Below are 27,827 nucleotides of genomic sequence, written 5' to 3' on the forward strand. Positions count from 1 at the left end.
TACGACATCTATAAAAAATGTCTTTCTAGACTTCAAGAGCACTATGTCGTCTAAAATAGCATTGTTTTAAATGTGTGGGTGTTTCCCTTGGGTGCAAGTCTGCGCACCATGTTTATGCAGTGCTGGAAGAGCCCTGAAGAGGGCATCAGAGTCCCAGGGACTGGAGTTATATGCTTTGAGCTACCATGTGGGTGCTGGGAATCAAACCTTCGTCCTCTGAAAGAGTTGCCAGTGCTCTTAACCTCTAAACCATCTCTAAGAACAGTATGTCACTTTCAGAAGGCTTAAGTAATTCCTTTGTATGTTCTGAATACAGATTTTTTTTTCATCATCTGGTTGTGAGTTGACCAAGAACCATGCCATCTTTAATGTGCTAGACCTATGGTGTGTGATTGATGTTAATTAATCATAGAAGGCCATTGCTATCACTGAACACTGCAAACAACTTTCCAAATGTTATCCAGCTTGCCAGCTGAATGTGTAGTGTCATTTTATTCATCTGTTTACTCTTTTTAGGAATCATTATGCATTCAGAGGATGATATACACATGAAAATCTAGATTTATTAAAGGTACAATATGAAAGTGTCTTATATTAAGCTAATTTAATGTAAAGCACTTTCGCAGACATAGTGCTTTAAAAGCCTAATTTAAATTTACTTCACTAAAATAAATAATAATCATGTAAACAGTTTTATCACAAGACAACATTGATCTTAAATACAATTGAAAGTAATGTATAGTTCATTTATTTATCCAAGGGAAACTTACATTCCATTCAGAACTAGAATGTTTATAAAAGTTTGATTTGATAGCAAACAGCCCCCCCATTGTCTTTTTTGTTCATTTTTTTTGTTTTTATTATCCTCTCATTGTTTTGACAAGAGAGATAATTTAGTATCTGGTAGACAAGCGAATGTCAGGGTCTCTTCTCAGGAGACTTGTCATTCTGTGCTTTCAAGGTTTCAAGCCCATCTGTGCATTAAGCCAATCAAGTTAGATCCCACGAAATTTTGTGGCAGCTGTGGAGGGGGAAACCAGCAGGCCATGAACCCTATCCTCAGATCCCCAACATCTTCTCTTTACTCAGAATACAGAAGAAGCCACATGATGCTGAGAAACGAAAGCTGCTTTCGAGTCCGGCACACCCCTCACCCCAGACGGGTCTGCCACATCAAAGGTAATGGGGCTCCAGCTACTCAGACACTCTTCTCCATGCACAACCTGAACTTTTACTTCAAACATTTAGCTATTGGTAAAGCTGGGTACTAAGACAGCAGGAGCCAGGTCCTAGTGCCTGTGGGTGTTTGTAGGTATCTGCTCTGTCAGACATTAGCCCAGAAATTGCTTGTGTTGGGATGGCGGCCAGGGAAATGGCCAAAGTATTCAGAACCTGGGAAGTCATTCAGGGAGGTCCAAGTGGGCACTGACAATTTGGCTTAAACACATTTTAATATCTTAACTACCTTCCCACCGTATTGGTCAGGGTTCTCTAGAGTATCAGAATTTACAGAATGAATCAATCTATATTTCTATTATCTGTCTGTCTGTCTATCTATCTATCTATCTATCTATCATATGATTTATCTAAAGGGAATTCATTAAAATAATTTACAGGCTAGGGTCCAGCAAAGCTGTCTACTAATGGAAAGTCCAAGAATCCAGTAATTGTTCAGTTCACGAGGCTAGGTTTCCAAGTATATGCCAGAATCCTGAAGAAATGGGATTTAAAGCTAGGAAGGAATGGACTTGCTAGCTAGGGCAGGACAAAGAAGGCAAAAGGAGAAATCATCCTTCATTCATGTCCTTTATAAAGGCTTCCAGAAGAAGGCATGGTCCACCTTACAGGTGTGTCTTCTCACCTCAAAGATCCAGATTAGAAGTCAATCTTCCCACTTCCAACTAAGGAAAAAAAAATCCCTCACAGGTGTGCCCAGCCATTTTGAATTTTAGGTAATTCCAGATGTAGTCAAGTTGACAAACAAGAATAGCCATCACAGCACCCATGCCAGGATTTAAACATGCCCAAGCGAAGTGCGCACATATAGGAATATATGCTGGATGTGGTGTTAGATAAAATATAAACTGCCAATAATGTTATTACTAAGGCCCTTAACTATTACAGCAATTTTATTTAAACTGCTGTCAAACAATAAAAGACACACAGACACCTGTTGTATTTAAATAATCCTTGTTTCACCCGGGGCTTGGCAGTGATTACCCCCTAATCTATCTTGTTATCTCTTGGCCCCACATTCTATGCCATTTGCTTTAATTGTTCCTGTCTGGGCTACTTCCCACCCTATCTCCCCACAAATACTTGCACATACTTCCCATCTGGGCCGCTACTCTCCACGCTGTTCCTCCTCCCAGCCCACGCGGTTCTTTACCTAGCCAATGGCAACTCTGCTTTCTTCTCATCCCGTACCTATCTCCTCCTCCTCCCTGTGATCCTCACCTCAGGTGCACAAACCTTGGCCACACCTCCCTAACTTCTGCCCTGCCCAGGTATTTAGGCATTTTTTTAGCCAATTGGGGATATTTTGGAGGCAAGGATTACAAACCTCATTTTAGGGTACGTGAGTGTCTTCTCATAAAAGGCAGCAAGCAGACCTTAGGGGGCAAAAGAATTAACAATCAAATACAAAGCAGCAGACCATGCTGTTACAGTATGGAGCCCAGGGCCTTGCATATATACTGTCTCTCCTTCCTTTCCTCCTCTTTACCTGCCTACCTTCCTACCTTTCCTTCCATTCCCATTTTCTTATTTTAGCTTTCTGTAGCAAGCCCCCTGGGAATTAGACACTGCTGGAATCTTCTCTTGTGCTGAAGAATGAAAGTACATATGCTTTCTACACGTATCTGGGCTATAGAGAGAAATGCTGTTTTGAGAGGCAGATTTCTCAAGATTACAAAGTGCATGGAGAACAAACAGAACTGTTGGTAGTAGATACAGTGAACCAGTCAGTTTACCCCAGATAGGGTAACTGTGGGACACCTCCCTCAAAAGCCACCTCAGCTGGTGGGTTAGTCTTTCATGTCCTTTCCTGAGACTCATTCCTATTAGAGCCACATTGCTTCCTCGGTGAGTGTATTCAGCAAACACCGACTTGGAGTGACTATTCAGGCGGAGCCTGTTAACAATAGGACTGGGTTGTGGTTAAGTATATGAACACAGGAGGTGAAGAGAAAGGTGCCAACACAGAGGAGAGCATCAGGAAATTGAGTAGAAGGTAGACATGTCCTTATTGAGGAAGACACACCTCTGTAAGGTATAATGACTCCCAATAGATGAAAATGAGTCATGTTCCTTTGAAAAAAAAAAGAGAGAGAACATTTTCATAATACAAATTAAGCATCTTTTAATGGAAAGGTGTAGAGCCTGGAAATAAAGAGAACTAGAAGGCTGCCAATCTTGTTCAAACATACAAATATCCCTTAGCTACAATGGTAGCTAAGCAACACCAGAATATGAGGCTGGGGAGACTGTTCAAGAGAAAAGCAAATGTCCTGATAACCAAATGGAACAAAGCAGGAAGGCAAGAGATCTCACGTGAACCCATGCTGCTTCCCTTTGCCACCTGAGGGTATCGTAACGAGAAAACATGCTGCTTCTGGTAAAACAGGGAGGCTAAGGGGAGAAGCTGGAGCCATTTCTCTCAGCAGGTGCTTACTGGTCTCAAGGCAGATTAACTTGCATTCTGGATGGAGGGAATGAATCAGCAAAAACAGTCTTACAAAGACTACAGCCTAGTCAAACACTGAATTCAGTGCAGCGAGGCAAACTGCATTCCAGGCACCCGGTAGAAATAATCTGACTAAGGGGAAGTTAGGAGCATGATGTACATCCTGGAGTCATCAACAGAAACATGGTATTTAAGTCAGCGACATTGATCATCTGGTTAATCATTCAGTCGTCTATCCATCCATTCATTTATTCAAAACACACCGACTTGGAGTGACTACCCAGGCAGAGCCTTCTGACAATAATACCCGTGTCATGGTGAAATATATGAGCATGGGAGGCAAAGGGCAAGGTGCCAACAGAGAAGAGAGCATCAGGAAACGGAGCAGAAGGTGGACAGGTCAGGGAGAATACATGCAAGAAGAGGGAAGTGGTCACTGGCAGCAGAGCACATTTAGGAGGTTCTGTAGTGTAGTTGACCCTTGCTACTTTGCTGTTTTTTTCTTTTTCTTACCCTTTATCCCCCCCCCCACCAGCTTCACCCCCTATCAATAGATAGGAGTGAAAGGATAGAGGGGAGAGAGAGCTAGAGATTCTTGAATCTTATTTCTTTCCTCTTGTTTCTTCTTTGCTTGTAGCTAGTCTTTGTTAATTTGTAGCATCTTCTTTTTCCCAGCCTTTATTACCCCAGTTTCAGCCCCTATCATTAGATAGGAGAGAAACAAGGATGGGGGGGAGAGAGAAGTAAGCTTTCTTCTTAATTCTTCTTGAGCACACCTACTAACAAACCGCAACTTAGCCCCCTGAATGACCAACAACCACAAACCCCACCTAGTAGGGCTCTAGCATGTATACACCCTCTGAAAACTTCCCAGAATTCCAAACGTCACATAGTCACAGAAACTATCTGCAGCTGGCAAAACCATAACTCTGCCAGAGCATGAGGCAAATTGTAGTCAGCTGCCGTGAAGCAGCCCCCATATCTCCACACCTGGAATTAAAACAAAAGCATATCCTTACAACATTTCTGTTTTTTAAAGAAACCAAAATTCCAGAATTCTCTCTACATACGCCTAGAAACTTGCATTGCCTCGAAGCCAGGAGAGATGTGCGCATTCTGGGTTCTCCCATCCTCACCTCTGAGCCACTCTTTAGCCCACGGCACTCTGGCTACCACCCTACCTCATGCAAAACGTACTTGCTGATGCTACCACTATTCTTATACTGACAAATCCTGCTGCAATCCCCCAGAGGCGTTTGCGGTAATACTGTCTAATCCTGTGCTGTCCGTCTCCTATAACTCATCTCACATAGCACCCGCCCCTCTCTGCTCGCACCTTATAGGCTTATCCAAGTTCCTTGAAGATGTAAACAAGTCCTTGGCAAGTTCTGGCTTTTCACACATTTCCTCTCGACAGAAAATTCCCTCATTCCTTGCTGTTTCTTATCTTCGAGATACTGGTTTTAGCATCATTTCAAAAGACTTTCTAGGGCCCATATCGTCAGTCTAGATTGTCATGTGATATTTTGGCATAGTACCCTATATTTTCCTCCAGAGAAGTTGTCTTAAATTAGGTTCTCTGAGGATACTGATCTGGGAATTTGTGTCAAGAAGCTTTATTTGGAAGCACTTTGTGGAACAACATTTACAAAGGAAATGAAGGAAACAGAATTAGGCAAAAAGGTGAGTGTGAAGCGCCACAAGGGTGTCACAGGGGCCACAAGGGAGAGCGAAGCAGGGGTGGCCTCTTCCAGGGTAAAGACTTGATCCTTTTGTGACTTCCATCCACCATCCGCCAGGCATTGGTGGTGTTAGTGCTTTGTTAGTGCACGAGGGTTCTCTTCAGCTAAAAGGACATTTCCAGACAGAGAAGATGTAGCCTGGACCCTAAGTATCAACAGTTGATACTTGTGTCGGTAGGCGAGATGGCCTCTGCTTCAGTTCCTGCCTCCAGATTCCTTCCTTGAACTTCTACTCTGACTTCCCCTCAGGATGCACTGTGCCATGGATGTGTAAGCCAAACAAACCCTTTCCCTGCTAAGCTTTCAGTCATGATGTTTTATTACTGCAACAGAAAAGCAAAGTGGGAGACATAGTATACATTTTTCTTAGTTAATTATTTCCATCATTTTAAATTTTCTAATGGTTAAAGGACTGTCATCCACTAAGGAAACAGTTGTCTTGCACAAAAAGAATGGAAAGCAAAAAACAAAACAAAATGAACAAACCAGCAACAACACTTTCCCTTTAAAGACTGTGTATCAGTCAGAGACTAAGGGCTGTGAAGAAGGAGCTTTTGGTTGGCTCAGGCAGCCTTTGCAACCTCAGCTGCAGAACCACCGCAGTCCCAGTAATGGGCCTGACCTCTCCGGAGCTCCATCCCATCTCCTCAACGGCTGTCATGTCAGTCATGTAATGGCTCACTGGACTCTCAAGCCAGTCATGCTGTTCTCTTGTTCCTTTGCACTTTTGAAAAGTAGTCCTTCCTCAACTCTTGAATAGCTGGACTACGAATTTTTTCATATTATTTCTGTCTACTGTGAGATTGTCATGTGGGCACATTTGTCTGTGAATATGAGAAGAAGTGGGAGCCAATAATAAAACAGAAACAAGGTGGGAACTGAGAGGGCTGCTCTGTGAATTTCCTCCAACGTATAAGATACACACGCCGCATGTTTTCTTTTTAAAAACCCAATTAAAGGAGAAATTGGGGGCTCAATTGACATATTTGTGTGTAGGCTTGCCAATTTTTAATTTAGTGTGATTTTTTTTTTTTTACTGTGTACCTGGGCCAATCAGTACTCTAGTGTTTAAAGTATAATGATAACATATGATAGTGTCTTCAAGAATTCTCATATCTATTGTATATAGTTACTATTGATAATATTTGAAGTATGTAACCAAATAAAATGGCTGGCAGTGTTCTCCAGACAATTCACTTCACCGTCAGAGCTCACCAGATTTCTGCCAAGCACTGGAGTAGGTACTAGCAACAGTAAACAAAACGGGCAAAACCCCCATCCAGGAGGCTCACAGCCTGGTGTAGCTCTGACAAGCAGCTTTACAAAGAGATTTAACAGAACTAATGATAAGTGCTGTGGGAAATTGAGTGCAATAGGAGATGGTGAGCGATGGGGTGTGTTCCGAAAAGGTTTGCCAGGAAACAAATAAATGGTTATCCTTATCCTTCCAGGTTTGAACAACATCCCAATCTGCAATGTGAATGACGATGAGATCCCTCTCAGAATGTTACATAGCTCTGGTCAGTTTAGCCACTTAGAGAAGAACGACACGCCATTAGCCAAATTCAGTAACCTTCCCAGCACCACGGCCCTGGAGAAGAGAGAGACACCATTAGCCAAATTCAGTAACCTGCCCAGCACCACGGCCCTGGAGAGGAAGGAGACACCAACCAAATTCAGTAGCCTGCCCAGCACCGCAGTCCTGGAGAGGAACGAGACACAAGGCAAATTCAGTAGCCTGCCCTGCACCGCAGCCCTGGAGAGAAGCGAGACACCATTAGCCAAATTCAGTAACCTGCCCAGCACCACAGCCCTGGAGAGGAGCGAGACACCAACCAAATTCAGTAACATGCCCAGCACCGCAGCCCTGGAGAGAAACGAGACACCAACCAAATTCAGTAGCCTGCCCTGCACCGCAGCCCTGGAAAGCCCTGTCCGAGGGCTGTCACCAGCCCCAAACAAAGTTCCTGTAAGGCCTCAGTCCGGTGAGTCCCTGTAAAGAAATGGAATGTGTCCTTAGGTCTCTTGAAGATAATTGGAGAGAAATCTGATTGCTTAAGTAACTGCAGCAACTTATGTGATAGGTTATTCACTATGCACAGTTTATACTCCTCTAGCCACAGTTCAGTAAGACACCACTGTTAAAAACGTTAGTAGCAGCAGTAGTAATCGTGCTTCTATTGCCATTACTATTATTATGTCCAGGCCAGATTTGGGGTGGGTGTAGTGTCCAATCTTCAGAAAAGTGTGTTGAGGTCAAATGTCAGCTCCTGACTGGACTTGGAATGGCCTGGAGGCACGCCCCTGAGTGTGTTGAGAAGGGTGTTTCTAGAGAATGTGGGTAAGCAGGGAATAAGAATGGCACCACTGCACACGCTGGCTGTCCCCGGGGGATAGAACCAGGGAAAGAAGAAAGCAGCCAGCTGAGCATTTCTTCCACAGCTATCGCGCATTCCCTCTGGAAGCCTTCCTACAAGGACGGGTATATGACCTCAAACCATGAGGAAAATAACTAACAAACTAGACATCAGATATGAGTGTCTAGCCAGCACTGATAAAAGAAAAAAAAAAAAACCAAAAAAACAAGCAAAAGGTAAACACATGGGGATGGAAATCTGTGTACCTCTTTCCCCACACCTTTTGTGTTCATGGCACTTATCCATCCCTCTGACCCACGTGCAGTGTCTGGTCTTTGGTAGATGATTAAATAAGTTAATAGATGTTTACTATTCTCCAAGCTCCCAGTAGATTGCCCCATCAAAATGTTTCCGGCATGCGGCGGCTTTCCTAGATCAGTGCATCAAAAGCATCCACATTTCTCCCACAAAACAGCCCCAAAGTATAAAACAACATGCTCAGTTTAAACTTTCCTTTTTAGATTCATTTTGTTTCATATGTATGAATGCTCTGCCTGGATGCATCCATGTGCGTCACCTGCGTGCCTGGTGCCACAAGGATTCCAAAGGGGGCATCAGATTCCCTGGAACTGGAATTACAGACGGTTGTGAGCTACCATTGCAAGCCAGAACTGCACCCAGGTCCTTTGCAAGAGAGTCCAGGGCTCTTCCCGACCCAGCCATCATTGCTCTAGCCCCAGCACAGTTTAACTGCAGCAGGGTTAAACTCACTCCCTTGGTACTGATTTCTGTCCTAGTTTCCTTTTGCTGCTGGGACTGAATGAGAGAAAAAGCAACTTAGGGAAGAAAGGCTTTGTTTTAGGTCACGATTCTTGGTTACAGTGTGTCACTGCAGGCTGAGCTTGAGACGGCTCCTGTCACGTGACATCTCCAGTCGAGAGCAGACAGAATACATGGCTAGTGCTCAAGCTGATGATAGAGTTCAGTGACCAAACCAGGGAATGATCCTGCCCACGTTCAGGCTGGGCTTCCCACATGATATCGGATAATCAAGATGTGTCCACAGGCTAACCTGGTCCTGAAAACTCCACATCGAGACTCTCTTCCTTGGTGATTAGGTTGAATAAGCCAGTCACTCTGATTTCTAGACCTCAAGAAAATGTTTGTGCCGCAATCCTTCCAATGTAATTACACAAGTGCAGTCCCTTCTATGAATTAAATTAAAAAAAAAAATAGTTTCTACTTCAAGCAAGGGAGCACTGATTAAACAGTCACGAGCTACAACACTATTCACTCCCTGAACGTGGTCACCACAAAACACTGTTCATTACCTGAACGTGCTCAACAGCCACAAAACTGTTCACTACCTGAACGTGGTCACCACACAACACTGTTCATTACCTGAACGTGCTCAACAGCCACAAAACTGTTCACTACCTGAACATGGTCACCACAAAACACTGTTCATTACCTGAACGTGCTCAACAGCCACAAAACTGTTCACTACCTGAACATGGTCACCACACAACACTGTTCATTACCTGAACGTGCTCAACAGCCACAAAACTGTTCACTACCTGAACATGGTCACCACACAACACTGTTCATTACCTGAACGTGCTCAACAGCCACAAAACTGTTCACTACCTGAACATGGTCACCACAAAACACTGTTCATTACCTGAACGTGCTCAACAGCCACAAAACTGTTCACTACCTGAACGTGGTCACCACAAAACACTGTTCATTACCTGAACGTGCTCAACAGCCACAAAACTGTTCACTACCTGAACATGGTCACCACACAACACTGTTCATTACCTGAACGTGCTCAACAGCCACAAAACTGTTCACTACCTGAACATGGTCACCACACAACACTGTTCAATACCTCAACATGGTCAACAGTCACACACTTTATATTACATGAACGTGGTCACCATTTACAACACTGTTCACTGCCTGAGCATGGTCACCAGTCACACACTCATCATTAGCTGAACAAGGTCACCATAGAACACTGGTCATTATCTGAACATGGTCACCAGCCACAATACTGTTCAATACCTGAACATGGACACGGTCACCACATAACATGTTCTTTACCTGAGCGTGTTTAACACACTCTTCATTACATAAACATGGTCATCACACAATTCTGTTCATTAACTGAGCGTGTTTACCAGGCACACGCTGGGTTTTTTTTTCTCATTCATGTAAATTTTATCATGGTATAATTTACAACTATTCTCTTTTTTATTTTTTATATTAACTTTTATTAATTACACTTTATTCACTTTGTATCCCCCCATAAACCCCTCCTCCTCCCTTCCTAATCCCACCTACCCTCTGCCTTCTCCACTCTGCCCCTCCCCAAGTCCACTGATATGGGAGGTCCTCCTCTCCTTCCTTCTGATCCTAGTCTATCAGATCTCATAAGGAGTGGCTGCATTGTCATCTTCTGTGGCCTGGTAAGGCTGCTCCCCCTTCAGGGGGAGGTGATCAAAGAGCAGGCCAATCAGTTCATGTCAGAGACAGTCCCTGTTCCTATTATTATGGAACCCACTTGGACACTGAACTGCCATGGGCTACATCTGTGCAGGGGTTCTAGGTTATCTCCATGCACGGTACTTGGTTGGAGTATGAGTCTCTGGAAAACCCCTGTGTTCAAATTTTTTGGGGTTTTGTTGTTCTCCTTGTGGAGCTCCTGTCCTTTCCATATCTTACTATTTCCCACTTCTTTCATAAGATTCCATGCACTCTAACCAACAGTTGGCCATAAGTCTCAGCATCTGCTTTGATAGTATGCAGGGCAGAGCCTTTCAGAGGCCCTCTGTGTCAGGTTCCTAACTTGTTTCCTGTTTTCTTCTTCTTCTGATGTCCATTCTCTTTGCCTTTCAGGATGGGGATTGAGCGTTTTAGCCAGAATCCTCCCTCTTGATTAGTTTCTTCAGGTGTACAGATTTTAGTATCTTTATCCTATATTATATGTTTATATGAGTGATTATATACCATATGTGTCTTTCTGCTTCTGGGATAGCTCACTCAGGATGATCCTTTCCAGTTCCCACTATTTACCTGCAAATTTCATGATTTCCTTGTTTTTCATTGCTGAGTAATATTCCATTGTGTAGATGTACCACAATTTCTGTATCCATTCTTCAGTTGAGGGGCATCTGGGGCATGTTTCCAGCTTCTGGCTATTACAAATAAAGCTGCTACAAACATGGTTGAGCAAATGTCCTTACTGTGTACTTGAGCCTCTTTTGGATATATGCCTAGGAGTGGTATATCTGGATCTTGAGAAAGATCCTAGTTGTCTGAGAAAGTGCCAGATTGATTTCCAGAGTGGTTGTACAAATTTACATTCCCACCAGCAGTGGAGGAGGGTTCCCTTTTCTCCACAACCTCAAGTGCTGTCACTTGAGTTTTTGATCTTGGCCATTCTGATGGGTGTAAGGTGAAATCTTAGGATCGTTTTGATTTGCATTTCCCTATTGGCTAATGAGGTTGGGCATTTTTTTAAGTGTTTCTCTGCCATTCAATATTCCTCTATCAAGAATTCTCTGTTTAGCTCTGTTCCCCATTTTTTTAATTGGATTACTTAGTTTGCTGCTTTTCAGCCTCTTTAGTTCTTTATATATACTGGACATGAGCCCTCTGTCAGATAAAGGGTTGGTGAAGATTCTTTCCCAATCTGTAGGCAATCATTTTGTTTGGATAACGGTGTCCTTTGCTTTACTTTAGAAGCTTTTCAGTTTCATGAGGTCCTATTTATTGATTGTTGCCCTTAGAGCCTGTGCTGTTGGTGTTCTGTTGAGGAGGTTGTCTCCTGTACCAATGAGTTCTAGGGTCTTCCCCACTTTTCCTTCTAACCGATTTGATGTGTTTGGTTTTATGTTGAGGTCTTTGATCCACTTGGACTTTAGTTTTGTGCAGGGTGATAAGTATGGATCTATTTTCATTTTTCTACATGTAGAGATCCAGTTAGACCATTTGTTGAAGATGCTATCTTTTTTTGGCATCTTTGTCAAAGATCAGGTGTCCATAAGTGTGTGGGTTTATTTCTGGGTCCTCCGTTTGGTTCCATTGATCCACCATTCTGTTTCTATGCCAGTACCATGCAGTTTTTATAACTGTTGCTCTATAGTACAGCTTAAGATCAGGGATGGAGATACCTCCAGAAGATCTTTTATTGTAGAGGATTGTTTTAGCAATTCTGGGTTTCTTGTTATTCCATATGAAGTTGAGAATTTTTCTTTTAAGGTCTGTAAAGAATTGTGTTGGTAATTTGATGGGAATTGCATTGAATCTGTAGATTGCTTTTGGTAAGATGGCCATTTTTACTATATTAATCCTGCCAAGCCATGAGCATGGGAGATCTTTCAATCTTCTGATAGCTTCTTCTAATTCTTTCTTCAGAGACTTGACAGTTTTTCATACAAGTCTTTGACTTGCTTGGTTAGAGTTACACCAAGGTACTTTATGTTATTTGTGGCTATTTTGAAGGGTGTTGTTTCCCTCATTTTTTTCTCAGCCCTTTTGTCTTTGGTATACAGGAGGCCTACTGATTTTTTTTTTTTTTTTAGTTAATTTTGTATCCGGCCACTTTGCTAAAGGTTTTTATCAGCTGTAGAAGTTCCTTGGTAGAATTTTTGGGGTCACTCAGGTATACTATCATATCATCTGCAAATAGTGATAATTTGACTTCTTCCTTTCTAATTTGTATCCCATTGATCTCCTTCAACTGTCTTATTACTCTAGCAAGGACTTCCAGAACTATGTTGAAGAGATATGGAGAGAATGGGCTGCCTTGCCTTGTCTGTGATTTCAGTGGGATTGCTTTAAGTTTCTCTCTGTGTAGTTTGATGTTGGCTATAGGCTTGGTGTATATTGCCTTTACTATGTTTAGATATGTGCCTTGTATCCCTGATCTCTCTAATACTTTAAACATGAATGGGTGTTGGATTTGGTTAAATGTTTTTCAGCATCTAAGGAGATTGACATGTGGTTTTATTCTTACAGTTTGTTAATATGGTGGATCACATTGATGGATTTCCATATATTGTACCACCCCTGCATACCTGGGATGAAGCCTACTTGGTCATAGTGGATGATATCTTTGATGTGTTCTTGTATTCGGTTTGCAAGTATTTTGTTAAGTATTTTTGCATCAATGTTCATAAGGGAGATTGGCCTGAAATTCTCTTTCTTTGTTGAGTCTTTGTGTGGTTTAAGTACCAAGGTGACTGTGGCTTCATAGAATGAGTTTGGTAGTGTTCCTTCTGTTTCTATTTTGTGGAAAAATTTGAAGAGAACTGGAGTTAGTTCTTTTTTGAAGGTCTGGTAGAATTCTGTGCTGAAACCATCTGGTCCTGGGCTTGTTTTGGATGGGAGACTTTTGATGACTGCTTCTATTTCCTTAGGGGATATAGGACTATTTAATTGATTTACCTGGTCTTGATTCAGCTTTGGTAAGTAGAATCGATCCAGAAAATTGTCTGTTTCATTTAGATTTTCAAATTTTGTGGCATATAGACTTTTGAAGTAAGTCCTAATGATTGTTTGGATTTCCTCAGTGTCTGTAGTTATGTCCCCCTTTTCATTTCTGATTTTGTTTATTTGGATGGTGTCTCTCTGCCTTTTAGTTAGCTTGGCTAAGGGTTTGTCTATCTTGTTGATTTTCTCAAAGAACCAGCTCTTGGTTTCATTGATTTTTTTGAATTGTTTTATTTGTTTCTAATTGATTGATTTCAGCCCTCAATTTTATTATTTCCAGTTATCTACTCCTTTTTGGTGTGTCCACTTCTTTTTTTCCCAGGGTTTTTAGGTGAGCCATTAAGTTTCTTAAATGAGATGTCTCAAATTTCTTCTTGAAGGTACTTAGTGCTATGAACTTTCCTCTTAGCACTGCTTTCATTGTGTCCCATAAGTTTGGGTATGTTGTGCCTTCATTTTCATTGAATTCTAGAGTTTAATTTCTTTCTTTATTTCTTCCCTGACCCAGCTGTCATTTAGTAGCAAGTTGTTCAGTTTCCATGTGTGTGTAGGCTTTTTGCTATTTCTGTTGTTGTTGAGGTCCAGCTTTATTCCATGGTGATCAGATAGGATACAAGGGATTATTTCAATCTTCTTGTATCTGTTGAGGCTTGCTTTGTGACCAACTATATTTTCTATTTTGGAGAGGGTTCCATGAGGTGCTGAGAAGAAGGTAAATTCTTTTGTGTTAGGGTGTAGGGTTCTGTAAATGTCTGTTAGGTCCATTTGATTCATGACCTCTGTTAGAGACATTGTTTCTTTGTTTAATTTCTGTTTTGTTGACCTGTCCTTTGTTGAGAGTAGGGTGTTGAAGTCTCCCACTATTAATGTGTGGGGAATCTATGTGTGGTTTAAGTTTTATCAATATTTCTTTTACAAATGTGGGTGCCCTTGTATTTGGGGCATAGATGTTCAGGATTGTGATGTCTTCCTGGTAGAATTTTCCCTTGATGTGTATGAAGTGTCCTTCCCCATCTCTTTTGATTAATTTTGGTTGAAAGTCTATTTTATCAGATATTGGAATGGCTATTCCTGCTTGCTTCTTGGGTCCATTTGCTTGGAAATCCATCTTCCAGCCCTTTACCCTCAGGTAATGTCTATCTTTGTGATTTAGGTGTGTATGCAACAGATTGCTGGGTCTTGTTTAAGCATCCATTCTGTTAGTCTGTGACTTTTTATTGGAGAATTGAGTCCATTGATATTGAGAGAGATTAATGACCAGTGGCTGTTAGATCCTTTGATTTTAATGTTGGCTGTGGTAATAAGTTTGTGTGCTTGATTGCTTTTTGTTTTTACTGTAGTGAGGTTAATTATTTCCTGTGTTTTCTTGAAAGGAGCTAGTTTTCTTGGGTTGTATTTTTCCTTCTAGTGTCTTCTGTAACACTGGATTTGTGTGTAGGTATTGTTGAAATTTGTTTTTATCATTGAATATCTTGTTTTCTCCATCTATGAGGACTGAGAGTTTTGCTGGGTATAGTAGCCTGGGCTGACATCTGTGTTCTCTTAGGGTCTGCATGATATCTGTCCAGGCCCTTCTGGCTTTCATAGTCTCTGTTGAGAAGTCAGGTGAGTCTGATGGGTTTGCCATTATATGTTACCTGGCCTTTTTCCCTTGCAGCTTTTAGTATTTAGTATTTTTTCTTTGTTCTGTATACTTACTGTTTTGATTATTATGTGGTGGGAGGATTTTCTTTTCTGGTCTAATTTATTGGATGTTCTGTAGGCCTCTTGTATTCTTATTGGCCTCTTCTTTAAGTTGAAGAAATTTTCTTCAATGATTTTGTTGAAAATACTTTCTGGGCCTTGGAGGAGGAAATCCTCTTTTTCCTCTATTCTTATTGTTCTTAGGTTTTGTCTTTTTATGTTGTCTTGAATTTCTTGGATGATCTGTGTCAGGAATTTTTTAGATTTAACATTTTCTTTGATGGATGCATTGATTTCTTCCATTGTATCTTCCACACCTGAGATTCTTTCTTCCATCTCTATTGGTTATGCTTACCTTTGTAGTTCATGTTTTCTTCTCTAAGTTCTTTCTCTTCACAATTTCCTCCATTTGTGTTTTCTTTAATTTTTCCAATTCTATCTTCAGATCTTGAGCCATTTTGTTGATTTCCTTCACCTGTCTGACTGTATTTTCCTGTTTTTCCTTCAATTCCTGCAGCTGTTTGAACAATCCTCTGTTTCTTTTATTTCTTTCAGTGATTTAAGTATTTCCTCTCTAAAGGCTACAAACTGTTTGGTTGCAACTTCCTATATTTCTTTACGGATGGCCATAATCTGTTTGACTTTATCTTCCTCTAGTTCTTTTCGCATTTTATTTGTTTCCTCTATTATCCTCTTCATAAGCATAGATATTAGGTCATCTTCTTGAATTTCAATTATGCTGGGGTGTCCAGGGATACTTGCCCCTGGATAACTGGGTTCTGGAGATGCCATATTGTTCTGTCTTTTGTTGGTTGAGCTTTTACGCTGTTAAATGTTAGTATTTAACATTTTCCACTGTATGGAAAATGTTGGGCTATCTTAGGTGTTGGGTGTTAGTTTCTGGTGGTTCCTAGAATCCTGTGGTGGAGCGAATCCCCTTGGCAGGAAGATGCTTTTTCCTGAAGGAAGCCTCCTCAACTTTTTTGGTATGGTCACTGAATGGCTGGTGTTTTTTAGGAGTTGCCACAGCTCACCTCAGGCATACAGACCTGAGTGGTAACTGTGGTCCTTGTTAGGCAAGAGGGTTCTCCTCTCACCCGGAGAAGTCCTGGAGACAGCTGCCCTGCTTCTGGGTTTCTTGCTGTAAATTTAGTGAGCTGCTGCTGTAACCTGGGTGCCCCGTGGTTTGGTCAGTTTTGTTAGGGATAAGTGGGTGCCCCTTGGAGCAGTATCTGAGGGTTGATCTCAGGGACCCCAGGCTTCTGTAGGTCTGAGGTTGGGGCTCTGTGCCCCAGTACCCAAGCGGTAATCAGTGGCCGGTGAGTACTGCTCTCTTGGGAGCAGCAGGCTAGCTGGTGCACAGCAGGTCCCTGGGTTGGCAGGCGTGCTGGTCTGTGGGACCTTTTCCAGGGATATACTGGGTGGCCTAAGTCCGTCCCTGTTTGCTTCTTTCCCTGTGGAGTTTTCCCCTGAAAGGGACTCCCATTCTCTGTTGCCCTGGGGCGCACAGCTCTGTGTGTGATGGAGAGCTGGGCGGGCAGCAAGTCTCTGTGCTTGCAGCTGGAGTCCAGTTCAGCGCTGGAGGCGCATACCGGCCATTCTGCGAGACTTTTTCCAGGGAAAGACTGGGTGACCCGAGGCCAGTCCCGTTTCCTTCCTTCCCTGTGGGTTTTTCTTGCGACTGGGACTCCCAGTCTCTGATGTATTTGTGCCCACCGATCAGCCTGGGAAGGTGATCAGGACAAGCAGGCGTGTGGTTCTGGTCTGGCGACCTAGTGCCTGCGGGACCCAGGATCTCTTCCAGGTTCTGGCTCGGTGACCTGAGCATGGACCCAACTGATTCCCACACTGTGGCGTTTCCTCTCACCTGTGAAACACAATCACTGTTGTTTTAGGGCCCAGAGTTCAGTCTCTTGGTCACTGTATGGAAAATGTCCTGCTCCTCAGATGCAGTGTTCTCCTGGCACCACCATCTTGTCGAATCCCCCACACACTGTTTTTTACCTGAATGTGTTTACCAGCCACACACTGTTCATTACCTGAATGTGGTCACCAGTCACACACTGTTCATTGCTTGAACATGGTCACCACACAACACTGGTCATTACCTGAACATGGTCAACAGCTACAACACTCTTCATTACCTGAATGTGGTCACCAGAGAACACTGGTCATTACCTGAACGTGGTCACCAGCTACAACACTCTTCATTATTTGAACGTGGTCACCATAGAAAACTGTTCATTACCTGAACATGGTCACCATACAACACTGGTCATTACCTGAACATGAGTCACCACACAACACTGGTCATTACCTGAACATGAGTCACCGGTCACTCACTGTTCATTGCCTGAACATGGTCACCAGTCACATTGTCTTCGTTACCTGAATGGTCAATACACAACAGTGTTCGTTACCTGTTTGTGGTGACCATACAATACTGTTCATTAGTTGAACATGCTCACCAGCCACAACACTGTTCATTACTTAGTCAGGGTTAGCAGCCATAATTCTGTTCATTACCAGAAGGGAACAATCTTTCTTCAGACCAAACTGATGAATTTTGTTACTATGGGGATTATGCACAAAAATTTTATTTAAAGCTGGTCTATACCTATGGCTTTGCTTAGAGAAGACATATCTTCATGTCAGTAAAAAGAAAGCCAAGGAAAGCTGTGGACAATTTCAGGTTGAGACTGATTTACTTAGACCACAGATGAATGATATGGTTGAAAGTATGAGAAACAAATAAAATAAAGAATACAGGGGCTGGAGAGATGGCTCAGTGGTTAAGAGCACTGTCTGCTCTTCCAGAGATCCTGAGTTCAATTCCCAGCAACCACATGGCAGCTTACAACCATCTATACTAGGATCTATGCCATTTTCTGGCATGCAGGTGTACATGTAGAGAGAGCACTCATACACATAACTAAATAAATAAAATCTTAAAAAAAGAAAAAGAAAATACAATTACAATGCAGGCAAACCCTTTGTCTTTGAGGCAAACAAAACATACAAATTGCCTATTAAATAAAAATGACAGGCACATGGATAAGAAACATTCAGTAGGATTCTACTTTTAAAATGAGTTTAAGCAAATCAAGAAAGCTTGGACTAGTTAGGGCTGCTGAAAGAGACCTGTAATCCTAGTCACTTGGGAAGCTGAGTCAGGAGGCCTGCCTGGATAACGGTGTGAGAATGAGATGGGAGAAGGGGAAGAAATGGAGAAAAGGTGGTAGGGAGAGAGGGAGGAATGGAGAGAGGGAGGGAAGGATGGGTGGAGGGAGGGAGGTTAGTTCGCAATGTGTCTTCATCTGGGAACAGAATTTTTTAAATAGTATTTTTTAAAAACATAAATACACTTGTATAACGTTACTGTACATGGTTTTCTACCACAAGTATCTTCATTGTCACACATAGGCCAGAGCTGACCTTTATTTAAGTTTGTATAGACTAGACTACTTCAGCAACTAATACATAAAGCATGAATGGAAATTTCTTTAATTTAATTTAAATGTATTTCCCCAATTTCTTTCAGAGCCATGTAGAAAAGTCAGTAAGAACTTCAAGACTTCCACTGACAATCCCTTAGTTTTTAAGAAGGTAAGGGAGCTCTGCCACAGCTAGCTGCTTTGACTTCTAGCAACTGTTCTTCTTTACGGCACTTCTTAGAGGCCTCTTTCACTCTACTTGTAGAGCTTTGTGCAGGTAGAGCTAACACGATATAAAACGTCTACATCCCAAACACACAGTCTAATGCATCTTGCCAAGTACACACATGTCCCCCAGGGAAGCAGCACCCAAACCAGGAGAATGCACATGGGTTTCCTCATGTGCCGCTCAGGCTCAGTTTCCCCAGCCAGCCCGTTACAGTGTTATTGGCCTTCAGCCCAACCAGTAGATCCTGAGAAAGGAAGTGGTGGTAGTTAACAGCCAGTGATGAAAGAGAGAGACCTCAGGTGGTTGTGAGTGCTATAAGAAACATTCTTGGGAGACAGCTTCAGTGAGACAGCTCATTTAATTGTGGGGAACAAAGCCACTTAAACTCTTGAGGGGTAGATAGAGGTTTTCAGGGGGTCAGAGTGCTGAGGATGCCTCATTTGCATGAGGAGGAATTCCAGGTGCTGCTGGACATGACCTTATAAGATCACATACCAGGCTAGGTGACCTCCTTCAGGGGGTAAAGGTGGAGGCACTAGGACACACATGCCAGGGCAGGGTATGTGGTGTGGAGTATGGGGAAAGATCAGTCCTACTCCTGCTAATCTCAGGACAAGATTTCCTGGGTTTGGACATGCCTCAACCCCACTCTTGTTCCAGGTTGGTTTTCCCAAGTCCCAGGGCTCCAGGGCCTTACACTCATGAGCCCAGCCCTCCCAAAGACAAATGTTGATCTGCTTTGTGTCACTAAAGTGGCACAGACTTTTAACTTTTATGTAAATGAGGTCACATGCAAGTTCTCTTTCAAGATCAGGCTTCACTCAGCAAAAATCTACCCAAGTTGCTCAGTTGATTATTCTTTTTTTTTTTTTTTTTTTTTTTACATGGTCCTTAAAGCCAAGGGACTTGGGTCTGTTGAAGGGCATTTGGGTCATGTCCACCTTTTTATAAAGCTAAACACACAGTCTTTGTATACTTACCTACTTGTTTACCTCCTGGTCAATACCTGCAAATGAGATAACTGACTCTTACAAAGATTTGTGTCTACATCTTGAAGTATGGCCAAGTTTTTTTTTCGCTTTCCATTCTCTTAGCAGCGCCTGGAATTTCTTTGTCTTCACTTTCTCCCTACATGTTGTCTGATTGGTTTTAGAATCTAGCTGATGGAAGTGAAGTATAGTTTCAGTTTATCATCCTAGCATGGAGGAGGTTGAAATATGACTGCTATTTTCAAAACAAAAAACAAACCCTGTTCATCCAGGGATGTTGCTTGTGTGGTTTGGGTTTTGGTATTTCTCACAAATAATGAAGACGACAACTTTCCTCCTCTTCCCTGTCATTTATGAGACCTTTCATGGCACATGGATGTGCAGATCTTTTGAAGTTGAGTAGTTGGCCATTTTGTAATTGTGATATGAAAGTTTCCTAAATAGTTGATGTAAATGCTTGTCTTACACATTCTGACTCTTTGATTTACTTTTTAAAACTCCAACCAGGCATTTCAGTTTGTTCAACATTAGCATTGAAGCAAAATGTGTAACCCTCTTCTCCAGGCCAGCTAAGTGTATGCATGAGAAGTTTTCAACAAGAATCAGAATGTGATACAGCTTTACTCTCATAACTGCCAGCAATCTGGTCATCAATTCTGGTCATGTCAAGTTCAGGTTGACTCATTTCCTCATTAGCTTGGTGTGCTGGTCAATATCGACCAAAAACAAAACAAAACAAAACAAAACAAAAAACAAAAAGCACCTTTCCTGGAACAGGTACAGAGAGCCAAGAACATAAAGTCTTATGGACATAAAGTCCTCACCTTTGGTTGTTGTTGCCACTGCTTAAACTGCAGACTGTATTCCCAGCCTACCCCAGGCCTTTCTATTTCTTCTTCAACTAATGAAAAGGAAATGAGTTCCTAATTCTAAATCTCCAGCTGTTAGCAGAGCAAGAAGTGCAGCACACATAATGACATTGCTTCATAGACAACACACGAATCTTCTTGCTTTCCTGGTGAAAAAAGAACTCTTTCCAACTCAGCACATATCTCATACAGTAGGATCCATTTGCTGCCTGGAACAACAATATACAAAAAGATTTCACATTCAACATTTAAACTGTTATCTTTAGTTTCATCCAGGGCTTTAAATGATTTCAGCCAAAGTTAGTAATAAGTCACCATCTGCTTTGTCTACAAACACAAATGTTCCATAGAGTTTAAAGGGCACTCAGAGTTATTCACAAGTTATTTGCTTTTGTGGTTTTATTATTAAAGAAAAACGTTTATCTGGTCTGTGAGATGAGTCCATGTGGAAAGGTACTTCCTGCCAAGCCTAAGTGTCCTGAAGTAGACACACAGGACTCACGTGATATCAGGCAAGAACTGAATCCTGAAAGCTGTTCTGTGACAACACATGTACCATGCCATGCTCATGTGCAAGCAAACTCTCAAACACACACACACACACACATAATAAATATACTTTAAAAAATTTAAACAAAGCTAAAAGCTTCTTATTAGTGGTGCATTTAATTTATATGGAAATTACAAGTGCAAAATCGCATGCCAATCATACCATACCTTTGATTTAGGATGAATTCAACGCTAAAAAGCCACTACTGACTCCAAGGATGAACTCTGTTGCTGTCTCCCAGTGCTTAGAAATGACCAGTACAAAGACCGATGGGAATGAAAGCATGGTGTGCATACCAAACTACTTGGACCAGGAGATAAAAGTAAGAGGCAGGTTTATTAAATCCATAAGTTGGAAACAGCATGAATGAACACACTAATGAACACACACACACACACACACCCTAGAAGAGAATGAGTAGCAATGTGACAGGTGTCTGACACTGGTTATACAATGCTAGATTCTCTCAGGAAAGCCTCCAGTGGAAATCACCCCATACTTGGGAAGAATATGAAGAAGCTGCTTTTAGGTATTTGGCAACAAACAATGCAGCTTCATGGCTAAGACGAGGGTAATCACTACACTCAGTGCGGACTTCTGCTAGGGTAGTTTCCTAATCATGGTACAGAGCAGTAGCATCCACAGTGCACTGGGCTTCAGTCGGAAAAAACTTCTAGAGTCTGAGGATGCTGAGGCTGGCTGGGACTAGTAAAGAAAGATGCTGAAGAAGGAGAATCCTTGTAGAGACCAAGCTGCAGAAAGATGCACAGGGCCCCACCGAGAATTTGGCCCACCAGTAACCTTTACATGCACAGAGCAGACTGCAGAGGCCTAGCAGAAAAGAGTGAGTAAAGGAACAGTTCTTGGAACTGCTGGCTGTCAATCACACACACCAGAGCGCAGAGAGTTGCTTAAATCACCAGTAGTTCAGATGAGACCCAGAAACTTCATAATGGAAGAACAGAGTTACTGATACTACTACAGCTGGGGAGAATGACTGAGGGAGACACCCAAAGGCAACCTTTGGCCTCCACATGCATGTGCATACATGTTCACACATGCCCGCGCGCACACACGCACACACACACACACACACACACACACACACACATTCAGAATATACATAAATATTAACAAATTTAAACACAGAACAATAAAAACTATCTAAGCAAAAGTAGATATAAAAATATAAACAAGCCTTATTGACCTATGAGAATATTTTGAGCATTCTAATATTTGTGTGTAACTGGAGTCTAAGAAACAGTGAAAATTAGAGCATTCAAATTATGGGCAGAGTTAGTGGCTAACATTCTCCTAAAGCTGACAGAAACTTAAACCTAAGGAAGATGAACTAAGGCAAATCACTTCTAAGCATTGTAATCCAGCTGCTGAAAACTAGAAAAGTGCTATGATGCCTGCTGACTTCTCAGTAGAAACCTGCACACTCGTGACAATGGAATGCCATCTGCGAAGTGCTTACACAACAAGAGCTCTCATCTGAGAGTTCTGTTCTTCAAAAGGGAAAGGATAGTGTGAGAGGGAAAAGCCTGTAGCTTCAGGGAAAGAAAATTAAAATTTTTTTAAAGAGCAAGCAAACAAAATCCCCTCCCAGAACCTCAAGTATGGTTTCTTACTGACTAAAGGGATTTAGATTCCATTCTCAGTGGGCCCAATGCTGTATTCAAAGAATGGAGGCACGCTCCAGCTCAGGTCACACCCTTCTTAGCCGCACCAAGGAGAGCAGCAGCCAGATGACGCCCTTCTGTGACTAGCAGATTCCTGTTAGAGCCCCTGTGGAGGAATTTTAATTCAGAACATGGCTGCTCTGGCAAGAAAGCATATCCAAAGATCTTCTAGGTCTGTGTGAGCTGGCTGGAATGCAAACACGCCTTTAATTCAGGAGACAGAGGCAAGCAGATCTGAGACCAACCTGGTATAGAGCAAGTCTCAGGTAAAGACAACCTTAGATCCAGGTGTGGTGGCATGCACTTTTAATCCTAAGCAATGAAGATAAAGTTAGTTTGTAAAAGGATGCAGCTATGTTTGAAAGTGATGTTTAACTGAGTAGCAGAAACAGTGATGAATCTGAGAAAGACTTGCCAGACTAAGATACGACCAGCTCTCACAAGAAAGGAGAGAAAAGGGAAGCTACTTAAGGGGCAGAGAGGAGGCAGTGTTTTTACCTGGACAGTAACAGAAAGGTTGCAGAGGGAGAACTTGGGTGAAGACTGAATGAGCCAGAGAATAAGAAAGAGCCAGGGGATGAGAGCAGATTGCATGAGTTAGTTTGAGGCCAAGCATAGCAATTCAGAGGCCAAGAGAAAAGCCAGATTGAGTATATCAGCTTGGGGAGGAGTCTGAGCCAGAACAGCTAAGTTGAACCAAGTCAGCCCAGAGCTCAGAAAGAACAAGAAAGGCTGAGCTTATTAAAAAAATAAGTCTCACAGGCTGAAAACATTCTAGGCCTAAGTTAGATCGAACGGAGGCTGGAAGCACCCAGGACTAGCCCTAGGTTAGCAGGTGGAGGCATTGCTTACTTCCTCACTATGTGACTGTAATGTTCCCTGTCAGATCCTGTCAAAGCTCTGTGACATTCTACACACCGATTCTCTGGCAGAGGTTCTGCAGTGGCTGCTTCATGCAAGTACCAAAGGTGAGGTTAAGACAAGCATTTGCAGGAACCTACCTCCGGTTATAGTCAGAGATGATGAATGTGCCAAACTGAAGCTTTCTACCCCAGGGTTTGCAAATATTTTTGCAAAAAATTATTTTCCCAGAGTTCCTTACCAGAATTTCTATAAGCCCAAATACCTACCCTGCATGCCTGCTGGCCATTCAGGTACCAATGCAGAGTCTCAAACTGAACTCATTAGAGTAATAGGAAGCATGACTTCTCGGCTAAGGCTGAATTCTGCGTCTCCCCCATATTGTGTGAAAGCCCAAGCTCTCCACGAACACATCCTCTGGCCTCCTGTGAAGTCTGAACACAAGCTTGTTTCCTTCCTTTGCTGTGGATGGCAGCAGCATAGCCTTCCATGTTTCAGACTCCTGACCACTCTGATTGTTTAATCTTAGCTGATGACTCAGCTGCCTCCGGGCCTCCTTTGGGCTGCCCCTGGCATGTGTCATGAAAACACCGTTCCCAAGCAGGGCAGTTAGTACAGCACACAGCAGCTATCCTCAAACGAGCTCATCATGAACGGAGCCAAAACTTCCTGCTTGGGCCTCGAGAATCTCCTTTTGTAACAGGTTCCCAGTTACAAAACATTGGTGACATTGGACTGGGGATACAGTCTGAGGATGGGGAGCATTTTGGAAAAACAAAGCCTTGCCATAGAGTTTACGACTACTTTTTAATCGGAAAGTTCTTGGGAACAATTTTCTATTTCTGCAGGGGGAGGCTTTTAAAAGAAGATAACATTTAACAAATTCCCAATAATTCCTTTTAAAAACGTGTATGTGCGTACATTTGTGTGCCTGTGCAAGGCAGGCGTGGATGTTGTGCATCCATGCCTAATGCACAATGGACCAGCAAGAGGTAGGGAGGGAGGATGACAGGGAAAGGGGAATGAAGAAGACCAAATTGAAGTGACATAAATGTATGACAATGACATAATGAAACCCATTACTAACATAAGGAGGGACAAACCTGCGCTTCTAAGTCAGTGTGACGATAGTAACTTTCATTCTCTCCGACCTTTTTATTTTATTGTTAAAAATTTGTTCCCCCAAATCAGAAAAGGAGTGGGTATCAGCTGTGGTTCATTCTGAACTGGCTGGGGTAAACGTGTGCCACAGGAGAACCCTTTCAACAGAGGCCGCAGCAGAGCCCAGGAAGCCAGCCACAGTTGCAGCACCCCCCCCAACCAAATCGTTGCAGAATTTATCTGCCTCGCCGAAAGTGCTGACTGGCTCTAGAGAAGGGCATCAGCCACCCAGGTGAGTAAATAAAGATGCCACCTGGGGGCCGCTGTACCTAAAGACTTCATACTTTCTTGTTTTCTCTTCCAACTGCTGCAGTTTCAGTCTCAGCTCCGTCTAGTAAGCGACTGCACATATGTAATTGTTTTCTTTCATTTTCACACATAATAACAAAGTTGTTCTCAGTTCCACTATTTAGAACATTTTGGCAGAGCCTCTGTTCTTTAGCTACCAGCCTTTCTCTTTTGAGGGCAATTCCCTTTCTACTAATGGCAAAGTAAGACTAGACATCTAGAAATCTAGGAAAACATAAGGCTTTTTAAAAGTTTTTTAAGGTTATTTTTAAGAGAGAGAGACAGAGACAGAGACAGAGAACATGAGTACAGTGCTCACAGGGGCCAGGGAGCATCAGATTCCCTGATAGTTGAGTCACAGGAGGGTATGAGCCTCTTCATGTCAGTGCTGAGAACCAAACACGGGTCTTCTACAAGAGCTGTGAGGTTTTTTTATCCAGTGATCCATCTTTCCAGCCCTAAGAACTTTAAAAAGGTTTAAACACGCAAAGCACAACAGAAAATGGAACTATTATCAGTGTTATGCCCATTTTGTTAAGTGCTACTATTATACGGGAATGGATTTTAATGCAAAGCAATGAAGATAAAAATAAATCGCTTCAACTGATTTTCACTGATATATTCCTGGGAAGTTCCAGTGAGGGAAAAAAAAAATTACTAAGCCGTTTGGAAACTGTTTTCTAAGAAAGATTTCTTAAGCCATGGGATTTTAATAAAGAAACAGCTGGGTGCAGTGGCACACATCTGTAATCTCAGCTCTGAGGAGACTGAAGCAAGTTTTGAAAATTGAAAGCTAGCCTGGACCACATAGCAAGAGCCTGTCTCAAAAACAACACACAACAAACAAAAGAAGCACACAGCTCCTTATGTATAACCTGCTGAAGAAAACGTGTTTAGGCTGGGAGAGAAAATTTTGTTAGTTTATACTTAAGTTGGGTTAAATGTAAAGTCACAGAAAGAAAATTATAAAAAAAACATTGTTGCTTTTAAAAAGTATACATTCTAACTTGACTGCACCATTAAGTTTCCATGAAGTCAGAAAGGAGGACACGGTAAGAGCTGACCTCTTTCATTGAGTGGCTTATGATAGCCCCGCTAGCTGTTTGCTCAAAGTGAGTTGTCATTGGTAAGTGATTGAAAGGAAGCGTTGGGAGAGCGTGTTTAAGATAGACCTCATCAGCTGCCTAATGCTACCGTGGATTGCTATCTCTCAAAATTTTTTTCTTTTTCCAATTGATTTAGAATGTCAAGTCAAGGATCCGAAGGAAATAAGGCGGCATCACAAGGTTAAGTATGGTTTGTGGTGATTACAGATGGTATAAGGAAATCAGTAAGTGTTAAAGATCTTTGCTTTTAAAGGAAAACCAGTGATGTTTTCAGCTCCACTCTTCAGAAATGTATCTGCCTTATTTTGCGTAAGATAAAACTGACAAAAATGTGTCTTTGGGGACAAAAACACTCTGAAAACAGACAGTAGGTGTTGAAAGGGGTCACACCCATTCAGTGAACAGGATCGCTGACCACACAGAGACAGCGACTTCACAGGTCAATTCTGAAAAGTTTTACTGTCCCGGGCCTCACCGATTTCACTGTAAAGAAGGTTGGTGACACCAGAGAAAAGGATACAACTGCGGCAATTCCAAGCAGGTACCTCCTGAAGCAGCTGAACAACAGTGTGCCCCAATCAGAAGCCCTGAACCAGCCTGCAGTTTAGAGCTGGGACACTCAATAGTCTTAGAAAGCCCTACATTGGTCCTCAATAGTCCACGAGCAGCCTCTCAGGAGGATGACGGCAGAGGAATATATTAAAAATTAAAAATCCATCTTGTTTCTCCAAGTTTGCCTTGACCAGGAATGTGAGATTCAGCAAATAGAATTCTTTAGGGTTCCCCTAGACCCCATCACTGTCCGGTGGAGTTCACTAAGCCCCAAAGTGGCCCCATACATTAACAAGCAGCAAGTTGAGCCAGAGGTGGAAAGCAAACCTAGCCTCTTGCTCCCTTTGCACCTGACCTCTCCTGCCAGATCCTCACGGGAGAACGACAGTTATTACACGGTGGTTTCTCTTCAACTGTAAGCTTACCCTGCCTAGACACACAGACTTTTAAATAAGACCTCCAGATCTCGCTGCTTCTCCCCATGGCCGGCATTTGCCGTCACCAGACCTTCCCAAAATAGCTGTGAACAGTGCAGGCTTTGGAAAAGTCTGAGGAGTGCAGTTAAGTTGCTCTAAGATGCCTGTCTGTTCTCTCGTTTCACCCACTGGGGTAACTGGTCCTTATGTCACTGGTCCAATCATTGCCCCAACCCTCTCACACATGTATGTTACCACAACATCTCATCAAAGGTGAACATGGTAAAGATGAATAGATTGTTATGACTCCTGAGTGTTTTTCATCTAACCTTCATGTTTGTTTTGTTTTTAACCCTACACCATTCAATAATAAAAAAGGGTAGAGACTATATTCAGTCTTTTCGATTATGGTCTCATTTAGATTTTTTTTTTTTTTTCTATTTCAGGGGCTAAGATCCCATTGTTTATAAGAACAAACAAGATGAAAACACTTGTTACAGAATATTTCAGCAAGCCGAAGGCTCCTCTCCGGTCCAACTCTCAGGACAGTGGGTTAGCGAAACCAGTGTCAGCAAGGAGTGTGCAAGGATACAACTTTCAAAAAGCATTATATCCTTTAACACCTCAAAGGTAGAAAGAAACATTAGTCAGATTTTTAGCAAAATGAGCATCATACCGACAGTGCATCAAAGTAGTTTAAAAATAACCAAATGGTTCTTTA

General features: G+C 42.3%; 1 protein-coding gene across 1 annotated transcript; it reads left to right on the top strand.

Annotated features, from left to right (window-relative positions):
* Positions 1-1,046: 1,046 nt before the first annotated feature.
* C10H4orf17 (chromosome 10 C4orf17 homolog) lies at positions 1,047-27,827 on the top strand. Its single transcript, XM_021655785.2, has 9 exons — positions 1,047-1,179; positions 6,879-7,023; positions 7,351-7,412; positions 18,508-18,572; positions 21,216-21,359; positions 23,609-23,690; positions 24,775-24,976; positions 26,275-26,318; positions 27,553-27,827. Exons 1-9 carry the CDS (start codon positions 1,047-1,049, stop codon positions 27,738-27,740), a joined length of 1,065 nt encoding a protein of 354 aa, XP_021511460.1. The 3' UTR covers positions 27,741-27,827.

Source organism: Meriones unguiculatus, chromosome 10 (genome assembly GCF_030254825.1).
Source record: "Meriones unguiculatus strain TT.TT164.6M chromosome 10, Bangor_MerUng_6.1, whole genome shotgun sequence".
Lineage (NCBI taxonomy): Eukaryota > Metazoa > Chordata > Mammalia > Rodentia > Muridae > Meriones > Meriones unguiculatus.